At 37.9% G+C, this 25,031-nt stretch overlaps 1 protein-coding gene across 1 annotated transcript in view; it reads left to right on the forward strand.

Annotated features, from left to right (window-relative positions):
- Positions 1-25,031, forward strand: part of LOC114669502 (alpha-2-macroglobulin-like protein 1) — a 100,276-nt gene that overhangs the window by 38,993 nt on the left and 36,252 nt on the right. Inside the window, exons 12-18 of the mRNA XM_051922566.1 lie at positions 1,360-1,423; positions 7,338-7,483; positions 9,073-9,222; positions 18,802-18,939; positions 22,395-22,506; positions 23,613-23,706; positions 24,574-24,799. Of these exons, the coding sequence (XP_051778526.1) occupies positions 1,360-1,423; positions 7,338-7,483; positions 9,073-9,222; positions 18,802-18,939; positions 22,395-22,506; positions 23,613-23,706; positions 24,574-24,799 (930 nt within the window). The remainder of the gene's footprint in view (positions 1-1,359; positions 1,424-7,337; positions 7,484-9,072; positions 9,223-18,801; positions 18,940-22,394; positions 22,507-23,612; positions 23,707-24,573; positions 24,800-25,031) is intronic.

A 25,031-nucleotide genomic window follows, 5' to 3' on the forward strand; every position in this document is an offset into this window, starting at 1 on the left:
TAAGTGTATAAGTGTAATATACATGTAACGATAGCTAAAAATACAAATAATTTTATATGTGTTATAAATTTAAAAATTGGATTGCTGTGCTTTTCTGAATGCCAAAGAAAAAGACTATCTATCTATCTATCTATCTATCTATCTATCTATCTATCTATCTATCTATCTATCTATCTATCTATCTATCTATCTATCTATCTATCTATCTATCTATCTATCTATCTATCTATAGCTCATTAGTGTCTGTCTACCACAGCTCCTCCATATTGTTGAATGGAAGCAACAACTTTTTGGCTCTCTGAGCTTTCTGTACTATAATATTTAAAACTGGCACCAGTCACTTGGTTATTGCTTACATAGATCAACTTTGCTGTGATTTATGTTTTCTGTTTTGCTGTATTTTTGTAATGTTTTGTGATGTTTTTCTTATTTTAATTCTACAATTTTTCACTCTACCCAGCCCATTTCTACTAATTTTTGGTCAGCATCATGATGTTATTTTTGGTAGATGGTAATAGATGGTAACTGAGGGTGTCCAAGAGAAAGTGGAGACCTGATGTGGGATGCCTTTATTGTCGGGTTACACAACAACAATAAAATATTTCAACAATAAACTGTCAAATTTTGGATTTATAATTTACTTCCTCAAAAATAATTAGTATTTTAAGTGCTCTTTATAAAAATTGTCATAAAATATGCCCTTTTTATTTTTAAAACTAACTGTACTGTTAGTATCTGTTTAATTTTATCATATGAGGAGTGAAGAACATGGGGGAGAAATATGTGCCTTGGTAAGTTCAGTACACAGTTTTGTTGAACAAAGTCAAAAAGAAACCAATTTACCAGAACAGCAAGCAATTAATAAATGAAATAAACACACACAGAACCCTTCACCAGCCTCTCCTAACTTGTCCCATGTCACACTACCAGGAGCTTCTGCATTGACAACTGACCACCTCCTGCACTTGACCATCACAAGGCAACTGTTCAGTGAGCTACAGACCTAATTTGGTGACATTATGAGACAGATCTCTATCCCTGTTTTTATTTTTTATTTTTCTCAGTATGTATGAGTTTCTCTTCATTAAGGCTTGTGCCCCTTTTCATCAATACTCTGGTGTAAAGAGGTCCTTGTTCCTCATCTTTCCTTAGGTACATATAAAATATTCACTGTGTAAATAGGGGTAGAAAACCTCAGTGCTGTCCTCCTGTAATTTATTTCTGAAAGTGTTGGCACCGTAATGTCCTCTTCATATTGTTCTTGCATGGAGGAACCTGTTTTCTGTTTAGAACATGTAGTTAAACATCTCCTTTAACTGTATTAAGAATTTCACTTAAACTCTGTTATCTCTTTTTCAGGTGATGTCTAAAGGTGCCATTGTCCTCAATGGACGAGTTCAAATCATTTTGGGCAGCGAAAAAGGTTAGACAATGAATGTCTTGGCAGTATTGTATATCACAAGCTCATTACCTATAAGGCGTATCTCTATTTTATTCTTATTTCTATCCCAATAATAAGTAATATAACCAGTACATTAAATTAGTTTCTCCTGTCTAGGTGATGTTTTTGGAGTAATGTTTATCCTATATCTTGTTCTACAGGAAAACCTGGACAGAGTTACTTGATAAAGTAACCTGGAGAAAAGATATAGTCAAAAACTGAAAGTACTACTGTAACCAGTGCCAAAAACTGAGATAAAAATAAACTCAAATACTAGCACAATTCAAAACCAGAAAATATTTCAGAAAATGATTTGTAAAATAAAAGAATGATAGACACAAGAGTCATGGAATCCATCAACTTGGAGAGGAAAGTGAAATTTCTGAGCAGGGTAATTAGTCAGAGAGCACAACTTCCAAAGGTACACCTCTAGGAGTGCCCTTAGATACAGGAGCACAAGACACCATCAACCATAAGTACCCAAAATGGTGGTGATCCATATTACTAACCGAGAATGCTAAACCGGATGGACGCAGGGACATCCGGCCATGGGCCGTAGCCACAAAAAGACGTACTGCGCAGGCGCCCCAAGAAATGAGGCTCCGCGAGAGGCGGCCGCGACCACAGAAAAAAGGAGTGAGCACAGAAAAAAGGAGTCAAAGAAATGAGGCCCCGCAACCACAGAAAAAAGGAGTCAAACGCAGGCGACGCACAGCGCCGCACGAAACCCATTGCACACGAAACTAGCACACAAAAAAAAAGAAGCCGATCGCACCCACCTGAAAGCCACCCCCTCCCCCTACAGGCACCGGACGGGACACACACAAAGAGGACGATTCAACAAGCCCCTGGCACACAAAAAAAAAGAACCTAAAACCACCCCACCCACCCTACAAGCAACGGACGGGACACACACAAAGAGGAAGATTCAACAAGCCCCTGGCACACAAAAAGAAAGAAGATGCTCGCGCCCCACCAATCCTCCCCCCCCCCCCCTCCACAGACGCCGGAAAACCACACAGCGCCGCACGAATCCCATTGCACACGAAACGGGACCCACACAAACAGGAGGATTTAACAATCTCCTAACGCAACAAAAAAAAGAAGCCGTGACCGCCACGCCAGGCCCATTAGAGACGAGACATGGCACACGAAACGTTCAAAACAACGACGAATCAGATCCACAAACACACTAACATCAATAAGAAGTGACACCCAAAGCCTCATTTCTAAAGGAACCGTCCATATTAAACATACGTCATCTCAACACCTTCACACTAGGCAGCATAGTTGGATCTCCTTACAATAAAGCAGTATTAACCGTTCAACTGCAGAAAAGGCTCCATATTAACAGTGAGTGCGATCCTCCTTATTACTTATCCATATTTCGCATGCTGAGGTACAAACAAGTCATGAATACACGCTCACGGGTACAAAACGATTCGGCTCGGATAACGGGACCAAACACACGAACACGCATAAAACAAGAAAATACACGGCGGCGCATCTGCATTACATCCTACAATAGTTCATTTGATTTTTCATCTACCGGAGTAAATATCAGGTCACCAAAAGGCAATAACACATACTGCTTTCGCGTATGTGGACAAATATTACATCGCATTGGAACAGTGCACCCTGAAACAAATCAAGAACGCAAATATGCACAAATCACGTCGGCACCTACAAAGCGCTTCTGAAACCGCAGAAGAAAAAATGTCTCGGCTCCAAAAACACATGTCACTCCTTATTCCAAATACCGGTCCCAATCACAGAAACATCGGTATCCACTATGACAATGCACAGTAACAATGCACGTGACATCCGTCTTGCCACACTATTAATTATAGATGAATGTACAATGGCATCCAGTCACTTACTCAACACCATTGATAAACTTCTACAAACGTTGATGAATAATAATATTCCCTTTGCGGGAAAATTACTTTTATTAGGAGGAGATTTTAGACAGTGCTTAACTATTACTCCACTTACAATGCGTTCAGCTATTGTTCAGTCCACCTTAAAAGACACGGACAATTGGCATTGCGTTGATGAATAATAATATTCCCTTTGGAGTAAAGGTACTTTTATTAGGAGTAGATTTTAGACAGTGCTTACCTATTGCTCCACATGCCATGCGCTCAGGTATTATTCAGTCCACCTTAAAATACGAGACGACGTCATATAAACAACACGAGACCGAACTACAATACATATACAGGCGCGAGACCTGATTGGTGATAATACGAAGAAACGAACAGTCCGCAGATTAACAGGGAGTTCGATCCTACTTATAACTTATCCATATTCCCAACGATAAAGATCAAACAAGTCATCAATTCACGATCACGGATACAAAACTAGACGGCTCGAGGAACGGGACCACAAACGCGAACCCGCATCAAACAAAAAAATTCACCTTGGCGCGCTTCTAAAACCGCGGAACAAAAAAATGTTACGCGAACAATTGGCTTTGCTTTCTAAAGATACACTTGGTACAAAACATGCGATTTCCAGATCCCGAATATAACAATTGGTTATTACAACTAGAACATTGTGCACTCACCAATACAGATGGACTTCACCCAGATATTATTTCAATTCCTCAACCCTTCATCTGCGACGACTTACTTACGGAGATATTTGGAACAGCGGTCTCATTAGACCAAATGCCCCTTTTAACACAACGCACTATATTATGTCCAAAAAATATTAATGTTGATCACATTAATAACCAGGTCATTTCATTACTTCCTGGAGAGGCACGGCTCTTTCTAAGCTCTGACAAAGTTCACTCTGATGACGACAATGAACATCTGAATTTCCCCTTAGAATATTTGAACACTATTAACCCAGCCGGATTACCACAACACAATCTTAGCCTTAAAAACGGAACAATAATCATGCTATTAAGAAACCTTAACACTAAACAGGGTTTATGCAATGGCACACGTTTAGTCGTCAACACCATGACACACAATGTTATTCAAGCAACAGTTCTTACAGGATCACATGCTAACAATACTGTTCTCAGTCCTAGAATTGACCTTACGAGTTCTGACCTAGAATTACCTTTTACATTGAAACGCCGACAGTTCCCCATTAAACCTGCATTTGCCATGACCATCAACAAATCACAAGGACAAACCATGAACAAGGTTGGCATCTACCTCTCTGAACCCGTTTTTGGACATGGACAACTTTATGTTGCCTTCTCACGTGTTCGACGTTCATCTGACGTTAAAGTTATAAATGCTCCATGCCAAGGAAGACTCATTCAAGGACAGGACACCATCTTTACTACTAATGTTGTGTACAAAGAAATATTCAAATAAACCATTACTCTGTGCCAAACACTGTATTTTTGGCTTTCTATATGCATCATCCACATCTGCACACTATTCTATATCTAATTCATACATCTCACTCTTTGTCATGCCCCAACGCCAGGGGTTGGCGAGCGAAGCGAGCAGGGGGCGGAGCCCCCTAGTAATGGTAGAATTAAATTAGCAAAAATAAAATAAAGCTTTAAATGAAAAAAAACTAATGTAAGAATCGTAATCTATGACCTTAAACATCCACAATTAGAATGTCAAAATCCTCAAAATGATCAAGGAGAAGGCAGAAAACATATAAGCAAAATGGCCCATTATAACAAATGTCAACTTCTGATTTTTCACATGTTTGTTTGCTTCTTTGTACACTGTATCAGCATCCATACTGTTAATTGTTTCCCACTTTTTCTCCACTGGCCTTATATATTCCTTCCTTCTTTAACACAATTATGATCAGGGTTGGAGCTGAAATTGGTGCCCTGCACTGCAGGACCTGTAGATATGGAGGTTCCCCACTTTGCCAGGATTCTAATCCATTGCAATAAGTGATTGCTTTAGAGGTTCAAGAACATCTCAAAGATTAAAGTTTATCACTGTAACTCACAGTGGTTATTTTTAGATCATTTGCTTTTCTAGGCAAATATTAGACATTGTTAAAGCAGTTACTCATCCTCATTTTCTCCTAAACAAAACAAACGCTGAAATACTGGTTCACGCTTTCATTACTCCCCAACTTGTTTGTTGTAGTTCTCTGTTCACTGGTCTACCAGCTAAAATGTTCAATGGACACCAGTCTATTCAGAACTCAGCTTCAAAAGGTACTGACTTACACTAGGTGTACACGGCACATTGCTCCAGAACTTTATTGGTTACTTTGGTTACCATTGTCTTTGCGTATACAACACAAACGTCTACTCAAAGGTTTGCATGCTCTACCCACCACTATGTCATCCTCCACATGTACTTCTGGCACTGAACTGCTGGTTGCCCCCCAGACCAATCTATCTATGTGTGTGTGACGATGCGGGTTCGCTCCATGCTCCCATCTGACTTCTGGGAGTTCTTGAACCCGACACCGTCGGTAATGTCACCGATGAGCTAGACAGTGAGGCACAACAAAGCAAGGGGATGGTGCAAAAAGTGCTAAGTTCTTTTGTTTAAAACCAACAAAACAAAACAGTGTTCAAATAAATAGTGCAGTGCTTTAAATATATGTCATTAAATAAATAATCCTTAAAATAGGTGAAAAGTGGAGGTTAAAATCCAATAGAAAAAAACTTTTAAAAACAACGAGGTTAAAATAATGGCTGCAAGCAGTCTCTTTAAAAACACAAAGCGTGATTCCTTCTTTTACTGGCGACTCCCCTGCTTCTCCCATTGAGGCTATGCACCAGGGGAGCCACCCTACCTGCAGCTGACCTGCTTTCTACCTTCTCCTTCTGGTCTGTTCGCCTTGACGATCCCTGGCTCCGGTAGGCTTCACCAAACCGTGACTTGGGCTCCCCAGCGACCAGGGCGCTCACACTGGGACTTTCATGTCCCAAGATTTGACTCCAGCTGCCTTCTTGGCCTTATGCAGCGAACCATCCTCCTTCCGGTCACTCCCGCTCCTCACTACATGCTCAGCGGGAGCAACCACAATCGACTACTCCCGGGGTGCCGGCCAAACACCTAGGCTCACTGCTCAGCTGCCCGCAATCAGCGCGAGCCTGTGCTTGCTCTCGCTCTCCTGCACCAGCTTTCCTCTACCTGCTTCCAGCCTTCATCTCCTACAACCTCCATTCGTTTTTTCCTGAACCTTTTTTCTAGCCGCCTCGTGCTTCTATTTATTACGGGGACGTGGATCAGATGTGGCAATTAGCAGCTCCTGGCACCAGTTACAGATGTGGAGGACTCCTCACCTGGGCACTTTAGTGAGGACCGTCCGCATCACACATCACCCAGGAACCGCTCGGCCACACATACCACACCCCCTCGCTAAGCCGCGAGTGTGGTAACTATTTATTTAAAAAGTGGCGTTTTTGACGTGAGCTGTGGACCCACTACACCACAGTGTAGGTCTTTCAATGTAATGGCCCACCCAAATTTTGGAATCATTACCACAATGCATTTGAGACTGCTCTCTCTATCTTCCATAACAACTAAATTCAAAACTTTCCTTGTCGGTCAGTCTTTGTCTTAACTCTTAGTTTTCGTAGATTTCTTTTCTTCTTCTTGTGTAGTTTATGTTAGTGTTTTTGTGATATGTTTTACCTTTATTTTTATTCTAATGTTATTATTTTATTGGTGGTTTTGTGTTTTATTGTCCTATTATTAATACTATGTATGGTTACATTGACTTTGAGAAAGTTGATATATAAATAAAACACATTATTATTTTTGAGGCAGCCATGTGACCCTGAGGAAATAGCCTGCCTGTGATTTACAGTAGTTCTTCTAATTTATTGTATGCTTAATCTGCTTCAGGGGCTTTGATGTAAGCCTTATCACTGAAATGTGCTGTATGGAGACCACTGTATCATGTATTCTTGATTAAAGAGCTACCCGTATCATTCCAGAGTCAAAGGGGGATTTCTTCATCACAATTCCTGTGACTATGAGCATGTCACCTGCTTTTAATGTGCTCGTGTACAGTGTTTTGCCGAATGGGGAAATGATAGCACACAAGAGCCGTTTAAAAGTCAACAAATGTTTTGCAAATAAGGTAAATTGCTAATTTTATTAATCCTAAACAAAGAAGTAGGGTTAAAGTGGTAGATCAGGGAAATCAATGAGAAGTACAATATGGTGGACAGTCTGTGTAGAACTAATGCTTTAAGACAGATACTCCCTAGGTGTATCTATTATTCTGTTACTGCTGTGTAACGAGACCTTAACAAATGCTGATTTTGTCCTTCATAAGATTTAGATATCATGGATGACGACTCATTACAAAAGGAGCTACTTATGGTACCTGTGATAGTCACTTACTGCTATATAACAAGACCTTAACAAAGGCTTTGTTTGCATTCCATAGTAATACTTGCCTAACAGAGGTATTGAAGCAAGGCCTTAAAGCCCATTTTTATTAAGCAGCATCAAAGCTTCTCTAGTCCTTGGAGAATTTTAGTGTTTGCTGTTACTGTAAAAATATTCTCCAACTTCAAATTGAAGAAATTGTCATTTTTTTATTATTTTTAGAAAATCTCAGTATATTATGTATAGTCTCAATAAACCCAAATGTGAGCACAATGTGTAGCTCTGTAAATGTCCTACAGTGTGTCCAAATGTCTACATCTGTAGTTATTTTTGCCACCAGTCCAATGGGGTACTTGTTCTCTCCCAAACAAAGAGCCCAACTGCCCCCCACCATCTGAAGGGGGATATGGATGTGAGGACAAAAAAATTTAAAAATAAAAGCTTAGCCTTTTGTAACAGAAAGTGATAAGCAGGAAGAGTATCACCAACAATGATCAAAGTTACACCTGGATCTAATTCTTAAATGCAAACAGGTAAAGATTACGTGCATCGGTAATCATTGCAACACCGGCATTGTTGTAGAAAGTTGACACATTCTAATGTAACTGCCATAGAATGTTATGTGTTAGCAGTATTGTAAGCAGTGATGTATTAATATTAGTGGCACAGAGGTGTGGTAGTTAGTGGCGCTGCTTTAAAATCTGTTAATAAGACTATGTAAAATGATGCTTTAATGACTAATTCTTTGATGGGCATTCTCTCCTTGGTTACTATTTAAAGATGTCTCTTGTATGCTTTATTACAGTATATGAAATACAGATTCTGTATGTGTACCATAATCAGATACTGTTCTACACTTCAGGTTTTTCAATAAGTTGTTTTTAGTGTTTAGAGAAACTTGAAAGGTTTGCAATTAGTCTTGATAGGACTCCACTTCATTACTGAAGGCAGTTGGTCTTCACATTACAGTTTGGTTCGGTTGTCTAATATGTTGGCTTTTTTTTGTGTATTGTGGTCTATGCCAACAGAAAAGTTACAGTTGGGGAGTATCTTAAAGAAAAATTGCAAAAAAAGTGGTAAAAACTATAAATGGTACATCACAGAAGACTGACAGGAAGTTTCTATTCTAGGCAGTTCTAGAATATTATATCTCAATAGACTTTAGCTGCATCTTTCCGCAGAAAATTAGTGAGATACAGAGGTTCACTCAAACAGAAGCCTACTTTTTCTAGTGTATACAGTATATCCATGTTTTAGGTCCAAATAATCTGTATGTCATGAATCCTCAAGAGGGTCTTTTCTAGTAACCAGCTTTGGTGTTATTTCCTTTTTCAGGTGGAACTTCGCTTTTCAGATCCTCAAGTGCTTCCAGCAGAAGAAACTACACTTCACCTAAGAGCCTCCCCTGGATCCCTATGTGCACTGCGCTCCATTGATCGAGGCATATTATTAATTGGCCAAGCACCTGAACTAACAGCAGATCTAGTAAGTTGCAGTCTAAGCACAAAACCTAATTTAAAGTGCATTCTATGGACCAATATATTTGCTAAACATAGATAATAAAATTCTAACCAAGTCTCTCACAAATAGATTTGAGACACTGTTTGTCTTGGATATTTTAAACAATATTATTGAGTTTGTCAATTACTATCAAATATCTGTGTAACATAGTATGGATGACTGCAAGTCATAATGTCAACAGTACAAAGGTCTGCACCTCTCACTTTGTGGTATATAAGTTTGTATAAAAACAATACACTTTTCATTGGTGTTTGAATTCATGTTTGATTTTCTGGTTCAAATAATTCTTTTTCTGTCTTCAATTTTTGTTTACACTTCTGAGCTTTGATGATACATAAGACAGACTTTTGCTTATTGGAATTAGGCTTGACTGTTGTTTGCTGTATTCATCTTCCAGCTGAAAATTTCCTCTTTGTCTGTTTCACCACAGATATTATACAATTGGAACTACTATGCAATAAATAACATAAATTTGGGCTTGGACCGCTATCTACATGCAGGCGTTAAAATACTAGAACCCAGAATCTTGGGTTTGTACAAATATAAAAAAAATCAGTTTTAATTATGGCAACAATGAGGCAGTGAGATCAGGCAATAAAGAAGAAGGCTGGAAAGGCAAAAACACAAACAATGACCATATACACCAATGCTGATAAACCAATCACACATTTTGACTCAAAAAATGCAATATCACTACAAATTGCCATATTGTAAAGTATTTATTTACTGTATGCACATGTGCACATACTCTCAGAAGAATTTCCCATACTCTACAGTGAAGGAAGACTATTTAAATAGTTAAAGCTGTTTTTCTTCATAACCTACAAGTAGCTGCTTTTGACTCAATAGGACATCTAGAATTACTTGATTTTACAATCCTTTTCACTCTCCCACTCTTTGATGTGTTTCAGTAAGAACAAACAGATCTGTGATTTCACATGATTCAGGGCAAAAAAAAAATGATTCAAACAAACACAAGTTGAATCAAATGTTGACAGCGGCTTCATTGCTGTCCGTTTGACATTGAGATACAGTATTTCCATATCAGCACATTGTTCCAAAATTCAGGGATGTATTCCCTCATAACATCTGCCATCCTCAAAAAGTTCAATCATCTCTCTATTTGAACTGTCACTAAAGGGAATTTCAGTCAATCTGATCCAACAGTGAAAAGGTCAATGAGAAATGTAATCTGTGATATTTTCAGATTTAGATCCTGTATGTTTTTCCTTCTCTTTCAAGAACTGTTTTATTGCATCCAAAAGTTCAACAAACACGAAAGCAATTTTCCTTTTGAAATCCACCTTGCAGTGCAGTGTTGTGGCAGATCTCTGGGAAAGTCTTTATACTCTTTAATAAGCTCAGCAGTGTGATTTTTGAACTGTCTGTGATTGAAAGCATGTGTTTGAATAAAACTGACAATCTCTAACGCGGGTGTTATGACTCCAGTTGCTATTGTTGGATGATGCAGTGTAAAGTCCAAAATTCTGGAAACCTCACATCAACTTTATACAGTCCCACAAGGCCATGCACAGATCCAAGCATATTGCTGTGAGATTTGATCATTTCATATTTGCTTTCTCAAAAACACTTATCATTTTCTCTTTTATGTTAATACCATGGGTCCTGCCTTTTAATGCAACAATATCATGTAATTCTTCTTTTACTACACAATCGTCTGAAACAAACCTTCCAAAATTGCAAACTGTGGCTTGTCATGAACATCTCAAGACTCTTCCAAAGCAAGGCCAAAATACTGGCATTTCTCTAGGTCAGTAAACAATTGTGTTTTGGTTGCATTACGTATGTCAGATATTCTGTGTTCAACCGTGTGTGTCATCATGATAGAGATCTGATACCAATCACTTTAAATTGTCATTTTCGGGGAAAAAAGATAGCAATGACATAGTTACAGTAATGCACTTTTTCACAAATTCACCTTCATAGTACAGCTTTTTTAGCACAGGTGACGTTTCATGCCAGTTGATCCGAACAAAGCGTTATCGTCTCAGAGTGCTTGCTAAGTCTTCAAAAGAACTGGGTCTGTCTGAATGACTTTGTTTCAAATTATTTAGCTTGTTTTTGCAAAGTTCAGAAACTCTGTGAAATTCCCAATTGACATTAGTATAACGTTAGGTGAAATCACGTTGCAGGTTTAAGCTTTAAAATGTGACATTAAAGTTTATAATATTAAGAAAAACGACTTTCAATTATGTTCCACAAAAAAAAAAATCTAAATCCTCCTACTCTGCTAAAAATGTTCATTGTTCATCTTCATAATTACGCTTAGCTTTGGCTTTACAGTTCCTTCATCCTACCATGACATTTTAAATCACTGATTGACAATGATCATAAAAAAAGTCTATGCAAATCATGATGATAACAAGATTTTGTTACCTTTTCACCTGAAATCAGTACTCATATTTAGGCACAAATTTAAATGCATAATGAAAGCTACAAATGCAAACAAAGTTATAGCTGAAAATAAAATAATGAAAATATGATTTTAAATGGAGAGATGCATACTGTATATACAAACAAAGAACCACAAGTGGCTCTCAAGCCTCTGTTTGATTACTTATGGTATACACAATAGAGAGACAGTAAGTAGTCCTCATGATAAAATCTTTTTGGAAGTACCTTAAAATCTGTCTCTAAGAAAAAGGAGAACACACAGGAGGCAGGGCAGAGTGGTGATAAGGTCTAAATCAGACCGGAGGTCAGAAACACAGGAAGACAGAAAGGGAATCCAATGCTGAAGCTAAAGTCAAGAAACAAAACAAAGTTCCTTTCAGTATATTTTTTTTTAACTGCTCCTAACTGAAATATTAAAGAAATGTGTTTTGTTAATTGAGATAATCAAATACTGTATATGGATGTCAAGTGCAGTGTACTACCATCTTTTATTGTTGTAGTATGATGAATCAACGCGTAAACATGATGACAAGCCTTCAAAACCAGAACACAAAATGGTATCTTCAGAATAATAATAAAGTAATGTTAGCATTAGTATATACCATTTTGAAAATTGGAAACAAGTGTCTCCAAAGCTATGATTACAACCAGTGTTGTTCATGAACATGATAAATGAGCACTTTTCAGTAAACGTACTCGTATTTTTGGTGAATGGGGAACTGAATGAATCAGTTTGCAACTAATGAACATGGGCATGAGTGACTGATGCTCAAGCAACAGAAGTAGGAATAATAGGCAAAAATGAATAACACCACAGGTATCTGGCATGGCTAGTGCTAGCAATCAAACAACACTGTCACTGGTACTGTTGAAGTCAGTTTGTATGAACATCTGAAGGACTTGTATGAACAAATCAATATGCAAAAAAACATACACTTTTTATGCAAATTGTACCCACTTGGTCTGAAAGATCAAATCCAAACATCAGTCACATATGCAATGAATCTGAAACAACACATTGAGTTGAAGCAAACAACCAGTCTAGGTAAATATCTGTGGGTGAACGGTGATCACAAGAAAGCGTTATTAATTATTAATAACATTTTACATTAAGCTCTTAAAGGCACTGAGGAAACAGATTTTCTCCCCATTTCTTTTTCTTCTCCATTTATCTTTATTCACTTATTAATTCATCGATTTACTTATTTTTACTAGCTTTAAGTTTTGCTCTGTTGGCCATGCTCTCTTTCTCAGGGATGGGGGTTGATTTGGTTTCAATCCTATTTTTGTAAAAATTGATCTATTTGTATGGAATCTTGTGCGATTACAATAAAATCAATACTGTAAATATAAAAAAAAAAGCGTTAACAAAGCCTTAACAAACCTTTGCTTATATTTCCACTGCCTGGTTCTTTTTTCTTAGAGTTTTGGCCTGTGTTGGTACTTGACATAATTTTGTTCATGCAAGTTAAATAAAATTACATTTGCAGCTACTATATACCTTTAGTGCACCACTTTCACTGCATAACAAAAAATGGGTAACACTTTAGTTAAAGTACTGCAAAATGATACTCGTTTACTCTTCTGTTTCAAGATCATCACAAAGGCTTCTTAGGATCTTCATAACACTTACAAAGTATCCGTAAAGTGTTTATTCATTTCTACAATGAGACCTTTTAACAAGACCTCACCTGGAGGTGGTCTGAGGTGGCTTAACTGTAACGCATTTCTCTTGATATTTAGTATAAGACTTGTGAAGCCTTCATATTAACAAGTTATTTTCCCATCATGTCTAATTGCCACACAGCACCAACATTAATAACCTATCTACTGATGTTTTATAAGCATTATGAACACCAAAAGAAGCCAAATTAGAATTGCCAATGCACCTAACCTGCATGTCTTTGGACTGTGGGTGGAAACTCACGCAGACACGGGGAGAACATGAAAACTCCACGCAGGGAGGACCCGGGAAGTGAACCCAGGTCTTCTTACTACGAGGCAGCAGCGCTACCACTGCACCACCTAAAGTGTAACCCAAAAATGTTTTTACTGCTGAATTACATCTGTTTTGAGTTGTTCTGCTTTATGATATATTAAGTGGTAAAACATATACATAGGTTTTTCGTGCCTTCTATCAGTGATTCTATAGTAGTGTACAGTTATTCATTTACTTTATGAAATGGCAGTGATTGGGGGCTGGTGATGGATGGGTAGGAGATAGTTCTATTAATAATAATTTGCATTTATATAGCACCTTTCTCACTACTCAAAGCACTTAGCAATTGCAGGTTAAGGGCCTTGTTCAAGGGCCCAACAGAGCAGAGTCCCTTTTGGCATCTTACAGGATTTGAACTGGCATCCTTCCGATTGCCAGTGCAGATCCCTAGCCTCAGAGCCACCACTCCGCCATTCCATTCTAATGAAAAAGGATAGCCCAGAGCAGCTAGTTTTAAAAAATTCTGAAGAAATGCACACAAATTAGTTCAGTTTTGGGACTTTGAACTTTGAATTCAAAATTGTGAACCCTGAACATGAACTTGTTCATTTTAATCTGTGTGAACTGAACTTTGAGCTAGCTCGTATTAAGTGTGAATATGCACAACAGGGATTACAACAACACTAGTTTCAAAACACCTTTGGAAAAAAATGGTTTATTTTTATAACATATATCTTTGGTATTCCAAACTCTATCTTAGTATGGAGAAAATTGTGTTTAAAGGCCAACGTCCAAGATGTAAGTCCCTGTTTATGGATAACTTAACAGTGATCTTGTTAACATCAAAACTGCATTTCAATAAAATTCAAGTCTGCCCATCTTTTCAAAAACATATTTAGAGATGACATTCCACAAGCTGTCTCCAGGTAATTATTAATGAAATTCATTTTAAAAACTGTTTTTGAAGTTTTAACATCTAGAACATTGGTTCTGTTTATTAATATCCATTGTTTCTTTCAAGCAGCGATATTTATATTTCCAAATTACACTATAGCAAATTTGATTAAGGTTATTTTTTGAAGTACATTTAATACGAGTGCAATGCATATTAACCAAGATGTATTTGGCTTTTGAACAAAGTACTGACAGGTCTCTTATTAATTATGCATTTTTTATTTATTGTTTTTTCCCATAATTGGAGCAAAATGTAACATTTTTTTCTACTGAACTTTACAAATCAATTCCTAAATATTTTACTATTTCTTTTACTGGGATGTACATATAGCTTCAATGTTTTACTGAAAAAAAAAATCACATTTTTGAATATTAAGCTTTTTAAAAATCTAAAAATAATATCAAATTGTTATTCCAAATAGAATCATTACAGTGTGCCCAATCCCAAATAAATCTGATATTATTACAGATACATCTACCCTAAATAATGTCTGATTGTGATTCATTATTGTTTTGATGTACAGTAAATGTCCCTTAATTATACTTGTGAATATCATAGCAAATCATTTAAACATGTAGAATATGATGCCAGTGCTGGAGATGCTCAAAGGACAAGATGTTACTGTCAATCACACACTTACAAGATAATCCTATATGTATATTTTAGCTAAGCCCCTCGGTCCACTTTTAAAATCCAGCACGCCCTTTATTAAAATGTAAGTTGATTGCCATCCTGTGATCAGTCTTCATATCTGAAATTCATCCTCTTCTTAGTAAGAGCATCTCCTGTATGTTTTTACAGCATTTTGAAACACCATTATTGTTATGTTGTTCTATTCCTTATATTTTCCTTAATTTTTTTCCCAGCATTCCAGTTTAACTATTCAAGGAGTGGTTGTAGAGTTTTTCCACTCCTACAAGTACTTGAAGGTCCACATTAATGACAGGTCGGACTGGTCTCATAACACAGAGGAACTATAAAAGAAAGGGCAGAGCAGGCGCTTCTTCCTTAGGAGACTGTGTTTCTTTAATGTGGGTAGTGACATCTTCTACAACTCTTTGATGGCCAGTGTGATTTTCTATGCTGTGATGTGCTAGACTGGTAACATCACTTCAAGAAAGGCCCACCAAATCAAAAAGCTACAGCAATTAAAAGGGAAAGCACAGTTATAGGACACACTCTGGACCCCCTGGAGGTATCAGCAAAGGAGAGAATTAAACAAAACTGAGTGCCATTATGAACAATGCTTCCCATCCTCTCTCTGACACACTAACACTGAGGACTTTCAGCCAACAAATTATTCAGCAGAAGTGCGTCAAGAAATGCTACTGGGGCTCCTTTATACTAACAGCAATATGTCTGCATAACGCCTCACTGGGACTGCCAAGTCAGAAGATTTTTCTTTTTAATTTTCTTTCTTTTTAGTCATTCAGGTGTGTGTTCAAACCAAAGTGTATATCTAGCTCACATATTCAAGTGTGTGTGTGTTTATGCTTGAGCATGCCATTTTGTAGACTGGCATCTTGTCCAGGCATGGTTCTTTACTGGTTCCCAAGGCCACCAACTCTCTTTCCCAAAACGTAGATTAAGCAGCTTTAGGAGTTAGTCAGATTTCTTCCAGGACTTTCCCATCAAGCATATAAGTCAAGGATATTCCTGTGCAATATTTCCATTATTCTAGTGTTATTCAGTGAAGTCCTTTATTTGCATAAGGAAAAATCTGTTTACACTACTCTTTTTTTATGGCTTGACTTTCATGTGATATTATACTCGTCAGATATTAATGGCTTTAAACACCTAAAGAAGGCGTCTGAAGACTGGAGAAATATGGATAAGATGAGATGCATTCAGCAGGGTGCACATGCTCCCTGGTAAATGTTTGTTAGAGATTCCATATTTCACTAAACCAAAAGTATATATACTGTATATATATATATATCCATCCATCCATCCATTTTCCAACCCGCTGAATCCAAACAGGGTCACGGGGGTCTGCTGGAGCCAATCCCAGCCAACACAGGGCACAAGGCAGGGAACCAATCCCGGGCAGGGCGCCAACCCACCGCAGATATATATATATATATATATATATATATATATATATATATATATATATATATATATATGTTGCATAGTTTACTGTCAAATAATGCAAACAGTACGCGACACGTGTTTCGCCCTTATTTGGGCTCATCAGGCGTACACATTCACTGCACCCCTTTCGGGGATCGAACCTTGGACGTCAGTGGCAAAGCCTCTTTACCTTGCGCCACGGTGTGTGGTTCATTTATTTGATAGCCTGGAGATCAGGGTAATTACATTCATAGCATTTGTAGTCTGAATCACAATCTGATTGTATGGGTGGTTACCTACCGGGTAACGCTTGTGGTTGGTCTGCAAGTCGGCAAACAACCATCACGGTGCCCTCTCAGTTGTGTATATATATATATATATATATATATATATATATATATATATATATATATATATATATTATATCCTTCCCTAGTGGTACAGCAATGTTTCTAAGATGATGAAACAGAAACAAAACACTCCTTTTTAATATTGGCTAGAGACAAATATACAGTTTTCAAAGGCAAAGTATGCAGTCATGGGGTTCCAGCAGTCAGGTCTGGACTGCCCCAACTGCAGGAGGAATGTTTCCTAGATACGGGCAGGATCGATGTCTTACATCCATCAATAGGTGAGCTCTAATGTTCAGGGCTGTTGCCAGAGCTTTATACTTTTCTCACAATCTTTGTGTCCAAAATAAGAACATGCATTTCCAAACATGAATACGGTATCTGGTGGCATAGCTTAAATAGAAATAGCACACCGTAACAGTTGACCATAAACTAATCGCCAAACCATGGGATTCACCTATTCTCTTTCCATAGCCTGCCCAAGTAAATCTCCACATGTCTCTTCCCATCTCCCTGTCAGATTGCTTACATGGCAGCAGGGCTTTCTCTCTGTCAGCTGGTTTGCGTGGCTTCAGCTATATTTATTTATGGCCTCAATTATCTGTTTTACATAAAATAATGTATACGGAATAAACCTCACAGATCACAGTGGCACAATGACCTTTGACCTTTGGCTACAGGACACTATAACAATTTCTTTTTTTATTCTCATCAGAGCAATAGGAGTCATCACAATGGGACCAAGACAGGTGTCTGGCAGGAGAAGTAGCTCATCACACATACAGGATCACCCTCACCCTCATGAGGCATTTTATTTTATAGGTTTATTTGATCTTTATTTTCAGATGTACTCGGTACAGTGAATTTCTTACTGTGCTAATCCACATACAACACATCATCTCTTTCAAGCACCATGATTAGAGAATATAAAAACCTTACCTCAAAACCTCAGTCTTTCTTACCTGAAATATTTTGGAACACATACATCAAACAGGTTTATATATGAAAAAACTTTAATTAACATATGCCCCGAGATAATCTGACCTAACGGAAGCATGTGGATCGAAAAGAGCAGCGGACCCAGGATAGAGCCTTGTGGAACACCACATAGGATATCATGTGTCTTTGAGTTGTAATTACCACAACTAATGAAGAATTTTCTCCCTGCCAGGTAGGATTCAAACCAATTTAAGATGCTGCCAGAGAGTCCCACCCATTGACTAAGGCGATTTCTAAGAATATTGTGATCAATGGTATCAAATGCAGCACTCAGGTCTAAGAGGATGAGAACAGATAAATGGCCTCTGTCTGCATTTACCCGCAAATCATTTACTATTTTAACAAGTGCAGTTTCTGTACTGTGATTTGTTCTAAAACCTGACTGAAATTTATCAAGAATAGCATGATTATTGCGGTGGTCATTTAACTGCATAATGACTGCCTTCTCTAGAATTTTACTTACATAGCACACAGGAGGAGAACACTAACAATAAACCTTTTTCTTTAGCTTTTGCTTGTTATTTTTCTGCCTTCTTCGTATTTTGTATTTAGAGACACAAGTCAGCCTAAACAGTTTGCCTTCAGATGGTGAAAAAAAAAACATTCAAGGAGAACAGCTAATGCCAAACAGAAAGTTGTGAAATAAATGTGTGGCACATGGCAAATGTTGGCTAAGCTACACACCGTATTGACAGGTTCCTCATTTTGAAAAACAAACAGGCATGGTGTAATTATGATCCCTGTGAGCATTTATCAATGTATCACTGGGATCCACTCACGTAGTAATGGGTCTTCTTCTCTTCCTTTTACAGATATACAACTTTCTTCCAAAAGGTAGCAGTGATTACCCTTTTCAACTGTTGGATAATGAACCATACTCCTGTATTCATGTTCGACAAGAAGTTTTTGGTTTATATCGTCAAGGAAGAGATGTTTTTGACATTTTGAAGGTATACGCTGTTTTGCTGCTCTCTTCTATTCTAATTCCTTATACTTTTCTTCACGTATGTATGTGTGTGTGTGTGTGTGTGTGTGTGTATGCTTGAGCGTGACCTTCTGTAGACTGGCACCTTGTCCAGGGTTGGTTCTTGCCTGGTCCTCAATGCAGCCAACTCTCTCTCCATAAATTTGGATTAAGCAGCTTTAGGAATTAGATGAATGTTTTCTTTCAGGGTTTTCCCATCAGGCATGCAACTCAAGGATATTCCTACAGTATGTAATACTTTCAGTGTTCTAGTGTTATTCAGCAGAAACTTTATTTGCTTCAGGAAAAACCTGTTTACACTACTCATTTTTTAAATTTAGGTTTTTATGAGTGTGGCAAATGGCCGGGGGACCTACCCAGCCGGGACGCCTGGACGGTCCACGAGAGGGACAATACCTCCCCTGGACCATGAGAGGGCAGCCGTCCTGGTCTGCTTGGGGGCCACCGGAACAGAGCTGAGAAGCTCATCCCTATGGGAGGACGTGGCCACCAGGGGGTGCCCGGACGATCATGGAACCCTGGATGGCAACATTTCCACCATACAACAACAACAACATTTATTTATATAGCACATTTTCATACAAATAATGTAGCTCAAAGTGCTTTACATGATGAAGAAAAGAGAAAAAAAGACAAAGTAAGAATTTAAATAAGACACTAAACGCTAATTAACATAGAATAAGAGTAAGGTCCGATGGCCAGGGAGGACAGAAAAAACAAAAAAACTCCAAATGGCTGGAGAAAAAAAATTAAAATCTGCAGGGGATCCAGACCATGAGACCACCCAGCCCCCTCTGGGCATTCTACCTAACATAAATGATCAGTCCTCTTTGTATTTATTGTTCTCATGGAAGGACTTGATGATGATGGACATGTAGACTTCTGGCTTTTAATTCATCAATGTAGGAACATCATGGTGCTTTGATTAGGTGGTGGTGGCGCAGGTCGCCACCACAGAAAACCTGGAAAAAAAAACAGAAGAGACTAGGGGTTAGTACAGATTTTAGAGCCACCATGAATAGTTATGATAATTAATTGAATATACAGAGCATCAGGATTAAACTAAAATTAAGTTATGAGAAAGCCACGTTAAAAGTAATGAGTTTTTAGCAGTGTTTTAAACTGCTCCACTGTATTAGCCTGGTGAATTCCTATTGGCAAGCTATTCCAGATTTTAGGTGAATAACAGCAGAAGGCCGCCTCACCACTTCTTTTAAGTTTAGCAATTGGAATTCTAAGCAGACACTCATTTGAGGATCTAAGGTTATGATTTGGAATATAAGATGTCAGACATTCCGATATATAAGATGGAGCGAGATTATTTAAGGCTTTGTAAACCATAAGCAGTATTTTAAAGTCAATTCTGAATGACACAGGTATCCAGTGTAGTGACATCAAAACTGGAGAAATGTGCTTGGATTTTCTTTTCCTAGTTAGGATTCTAGCAGCTGCATTCTGCACTAGTTGCAAATGATTTATATCTTTTCTGGGTAGTCCTGAGAGATGTGCATTACAGTAATCTAGTCGACTGAAAACAAAAGCGTGAACTAATTTCTCAGCATCTTTCAATGATATAAGAGGTCTAACTTTTGCTATGTTTTTTAAGTGAAAAAATGCTATCCTAGTGATCTGATTAATATGCAATTTAAAATTCAGGTTACAGTCAACAGTTACCCCTAAATTGTTTCCGTCTTGACTTTTAATCCTAATGCATCATGTTTATTTCTAATAACCTCATTATATCCATTATTGCCAATCACTAAAATTTCTGTTTTCTCTTTATTTAGCTTGAGAAAATTACTATTCATCCATTCAGAAACACAAGTAAGACATTGCGTCAGTGAAACAACAGAGTCAGGGTCATCAGGTGCTATTGATAAATACAGCTGTGTGTCATCAGCATAGCTGTGGTAGCTCACGTTGTGCCCCGAGATAATCTGACCTAATGGAAGCATGTAGATCAAAAAAAGCAGCGGACCCAGGATAGAGCCTTGTGGAACACCATATAGGATATCATGTGTCTTTGAAGTATAATTACCACAACTAACAAAGAATTTTCTACCTGCCAGGTAGGATTCAAACCAATTTAAGACACTGCCAGAGAGGCCCACCCACTGACTAAGGCGATTTCTAAGAATATTGTGATCAATGGTATTGAATGCGGCACTCAGATCTAAGAGGATGAGAACAGATAAATGGCCTCTGTCTGCATTTACCCGCAAGTCATTTACTATTTTAACGAGTGCAGTTTCTGTGCTGTGATTTGTTCTGAAACCTGACTGAAATTTATCAAAAACAGTATGTTTATTGAGGTGGTCATTTAACTGCATAATGACTGCCTTCTCTAGAATTTTACTTAAGAAAGGCAGGTTAGAAATGGGTCTAAAATTTTCAAAAGCAGAGGGGTCAAGATTATTTTTCTTGAGTAGGGGTTTAACTACAACAGTCTTAATACAGTCTGGGAAGACCCCCGTATCTAATGACAAGTTTACTATGTCAAGAATACTATCAATTAGCACGCTAGATATTTCTTTGAATAAACTTGTTGGTATTGGGTCAAGGATGCAGGTGGAGGGGTCTCAGTTGAGAAATTATTTTATGTAAATCAGGTAAATCTATCCTGGTGAAAGAATTTAATTTGTTTATAATGGAGTACTGGGGCTTAAGAGGATCCACAGTGTTGGGGAGATATACTATATTACTTCTAATATCATTAATTTTTTGATTGAAAAATACAGCAATAGCCTCACAAGTTTCACTGAAAGTATTTTGGAGGCATTCCTTTGAGTTACCTGGGTTTAGCAGACGATCAATCACACCAGGAAGTGCTGCTGGAAGAAATCTCAGGGGCACCCAGAGTGCTTCCGGGTGCTCATCTGACACTTCTGCCACACCAGGAAGTGTCGTTGGACAGAGCACCTGGAGCCCATCTGGGTTATTATAAAAGGGGCCACCTCCCTCCAGTAGACGAGCCGGAGTTGGGAGGAAGGAGACGGAGCTTTGAGGAGGGGAGTAGAGGTGACAGAGACAGAGAAAGAGAAGGAGAGAAAGACGAGTCTGTTGGTGACTAAGGCATTGTGGTGCCTATATATAAAATAAACGTGTGTGTTTTGGACATTCTGGTGTCTGTCTGTCTGTGTCTGGGGGCTGGCTTTCCACATGAGATATATTTTTCAGATATGTATGGCTTTATTGGGAGTGAAAAGCCTTCCATTTATTTTGTGAAGAAATAATAGGTCATATAGATATATCCAAGTGTTTTAGGTATGAGGAGGGAATTCTCCAATGTCTGTAGTGAACAACATTCTGCAACTCACCGAGTCACAGATTTTGTCTTAAACAAGTACAGAAATCTAAAACAAAAAATGTTGATTTCCTGTATTATAATTGCATTTTTTTTATTTTCATTGTTCTTTCCAGAGCTTGTGTCTGAAGATATTGACAAATGCTGAAGTGGCAAGGCCTGTTCCTTGCTATATCAGTGATAAACCTTTAGCAGATGAAGGTTCTGGTACAGACGACGAACCTGAGAGTAAGGCAGCCGTCTATCCATTACTCCATATTGTGAGCAATGATGTAAATAATGCTGTGAAGGAAAGTCCCTTTTGACAAAGATTCAAAAATATGTGACAAATTAAAGTCACAAGAGATGCAAAAAGTGTTTAGGGTGATTCAAGGGTGACCCATTTTGTTTTGTTTTTTCAAATTGATCTTTTAGCTTCTAAAAGCTTAAAAGTGGACTGACACAAGGTGAATGAAAGGTCTCAACCTGTCATCTTCTCTTAACATCAGTCTCATTCCTCCAAAATCTAATGAGTGTGTCTGATCTGAAAACATTTTTAAGAACATTACTGGAGCATTCACTCTAAGGCAGTAGACATTCACCTGTTCAGCTGGTCTCAAAAGGTTATGATATGGCACTTCAAATAATGTTCCAAGTGCTGGTTGACTTTCTGATTTGGGCCATTAGAATCAACATCAGTGTGTCAATTGCTTGGAGACAGGAATTCTTTGAAAGCAAGAATTAATTGGTAGCCTCAGTTTGATAATTTACAAAGTCTGAAAACTAGGAGATTCCCTACCCTTTCAATAAAAATATAAAGTTTTCACCAACTGCAATTTTATCAAGAAAACTGATTGACTTAAGAATACTGGTCAGCAGTCCCAGAAAGTCTAGCAAGGTGTTTTGATGTCCCACTGAAAAAATGACTATTTTAATGGAAGCAAGAGGCATTTCATCCAGAAAGGATTTTCCTTCTGGATTATCAACTGTGAACTACTATAATTGTTCTGTAGTTATTTGATTTTGTGAAGATACATTTTTAAAGAGAGTAGCACATTTTAAGAAACAGGTTAGTGTTGTTGCTCTGAAAAATTGAGAAAATGGACAGATGAATGTGTATTACGGTATGGTGGGTTTATAAATACCCTTTTAATCAGATCATTTCTGTTCTTCCAAACCATTCTTCCAACCGTTTTTGACATTTTCCATTTCCCCTGCCTTGATATACAATATTTTACAAACCACTGAAATAAAACTCCTGGCTGAATTTCAAATTTAATAATGAAATCAATGATGCGAAGACCAATTTCTCTTTTATGACACTTTATATTTCTCTTCTTTCACAAACTGCACAGAGGCTAGTCTTGTAAAAACTCCCAGTAAACCTAAAGTGGAGACAGTCCGCAAGTTCTTCCCCGAGACCTGGATTTGGGATCTTGTTTCAGTAGGGTAAGTAAGGAGAGGACTTGGACTACAGTGGTAATGGGACAACAGTTGTATTGCTTCCACTATCACTAACTGAAGGAAAGTGTTATATGATGGAGATCATGTGTAAAAATTAAACTCCAGTAAATGTTAAAGGTTTTGTGAAAATTATTAAAATGTGGAGTTTGCACATTCTGAATAAGAAATAATGTGTTACTGAATGAAAGAATAATTTGAAGCAAGTATTACAGAGAAAAGTAATGTCAGAGCCAAAGGGCATGCCTACCATAGTAGATGATGATGAGTATGAAGGATACATGAGAGTCTTCTTCAAAGAGTAGTGCCATTTTTAGAAATTTTAAATCAAGACGGGACAGAAAGATTTTTGGAGAAATCCTGAAAAATCTTTGTAGCAAACAATGGAAATAATTATGTTACAATGCAGCACAGCTAAAGAAAAAACTGAATTGTTTTGTTTTTCTTCAGTGTTATGTCTTGTCTTTTTTTGGAATTGGTAGGTACCAATAGTTTCTAGTTGTGTTCTCATATACTTTCTAGGCTCCATAGGCTTCTTTACTCTTAAGTTTTGAACTGGAGCACAACAGACCAAGCTGTAGATCCCACACTCCCAAAAATAAACCACTTATGGTAGACTTGACACAAAGTCATCCAGAGATACCCAAGTGCACAGACAAGAAACTTTGTACTGGATATTTAATTTTAAAAGAAGAGAACTTACATGTGAGTTTAAGTGATTCTGAAAAAAGAATTCCTTTGATATATGCTTAATGATTCTCTGCTACCTCAACAGTAAAGCAGAAGAAGAATGTACAACCTGAGCACAGTTTTCTGGGTTCATGTGTCATTTTCTCTTGTTTCCTTTCTTTATAGTGAAACGGGTTCCCTTAACCTCCATCGCACTGTTCCAGACTCCATCACTGAATGGCAGGCAGATGCCTTTTGCACCTCTCCAGGGGGCTTCGGTCTTGCCCCTCCCACATTTCTGACCGTCTTCCAACCTTTCTTTGTGGAACTCACTTTGCCATATTCAGTGGTCCGTGGTGAGGCATTTAACCTGAAGGCTAGCATTTTCAACTACCTTGCCAGCTGCATAATGGTGACCTATTTTCTTTATACTAATTACTTTTTTATTAATGTTTTGAGAGTGTTTCATGTTTCCTTTTTCAATGCATGCAAGTTGGGGAATTAAAATATTCAGCAGCACAGGACCGCTGTAATGCTTTTATTTAAAAGAAGCTTTAAAACTTTTCACGCATTTGAGGAGCCTGGATTATGATACACGTTGGAGTCAGAATTTTGTATACTTGCTGAAAAGTATTGTTGCTGCT

The sequence above is a fragment of the Erpetoichthys calabaricus genome, chromosome 2 (assembly GCF_900747795.2).
Source record: "Erpetoichthys calabaricus chromosome 2, fErpCal1.3, whole genome shotgun sequence".
In the NCBI taxonomy this organism is placed as follows: Eukaryota; Metazoa; Chordata; class Cladistia; order Polypteriformes; family Polypteridae; genus Erpetoichthys; species Erpetoichthys calabaricus.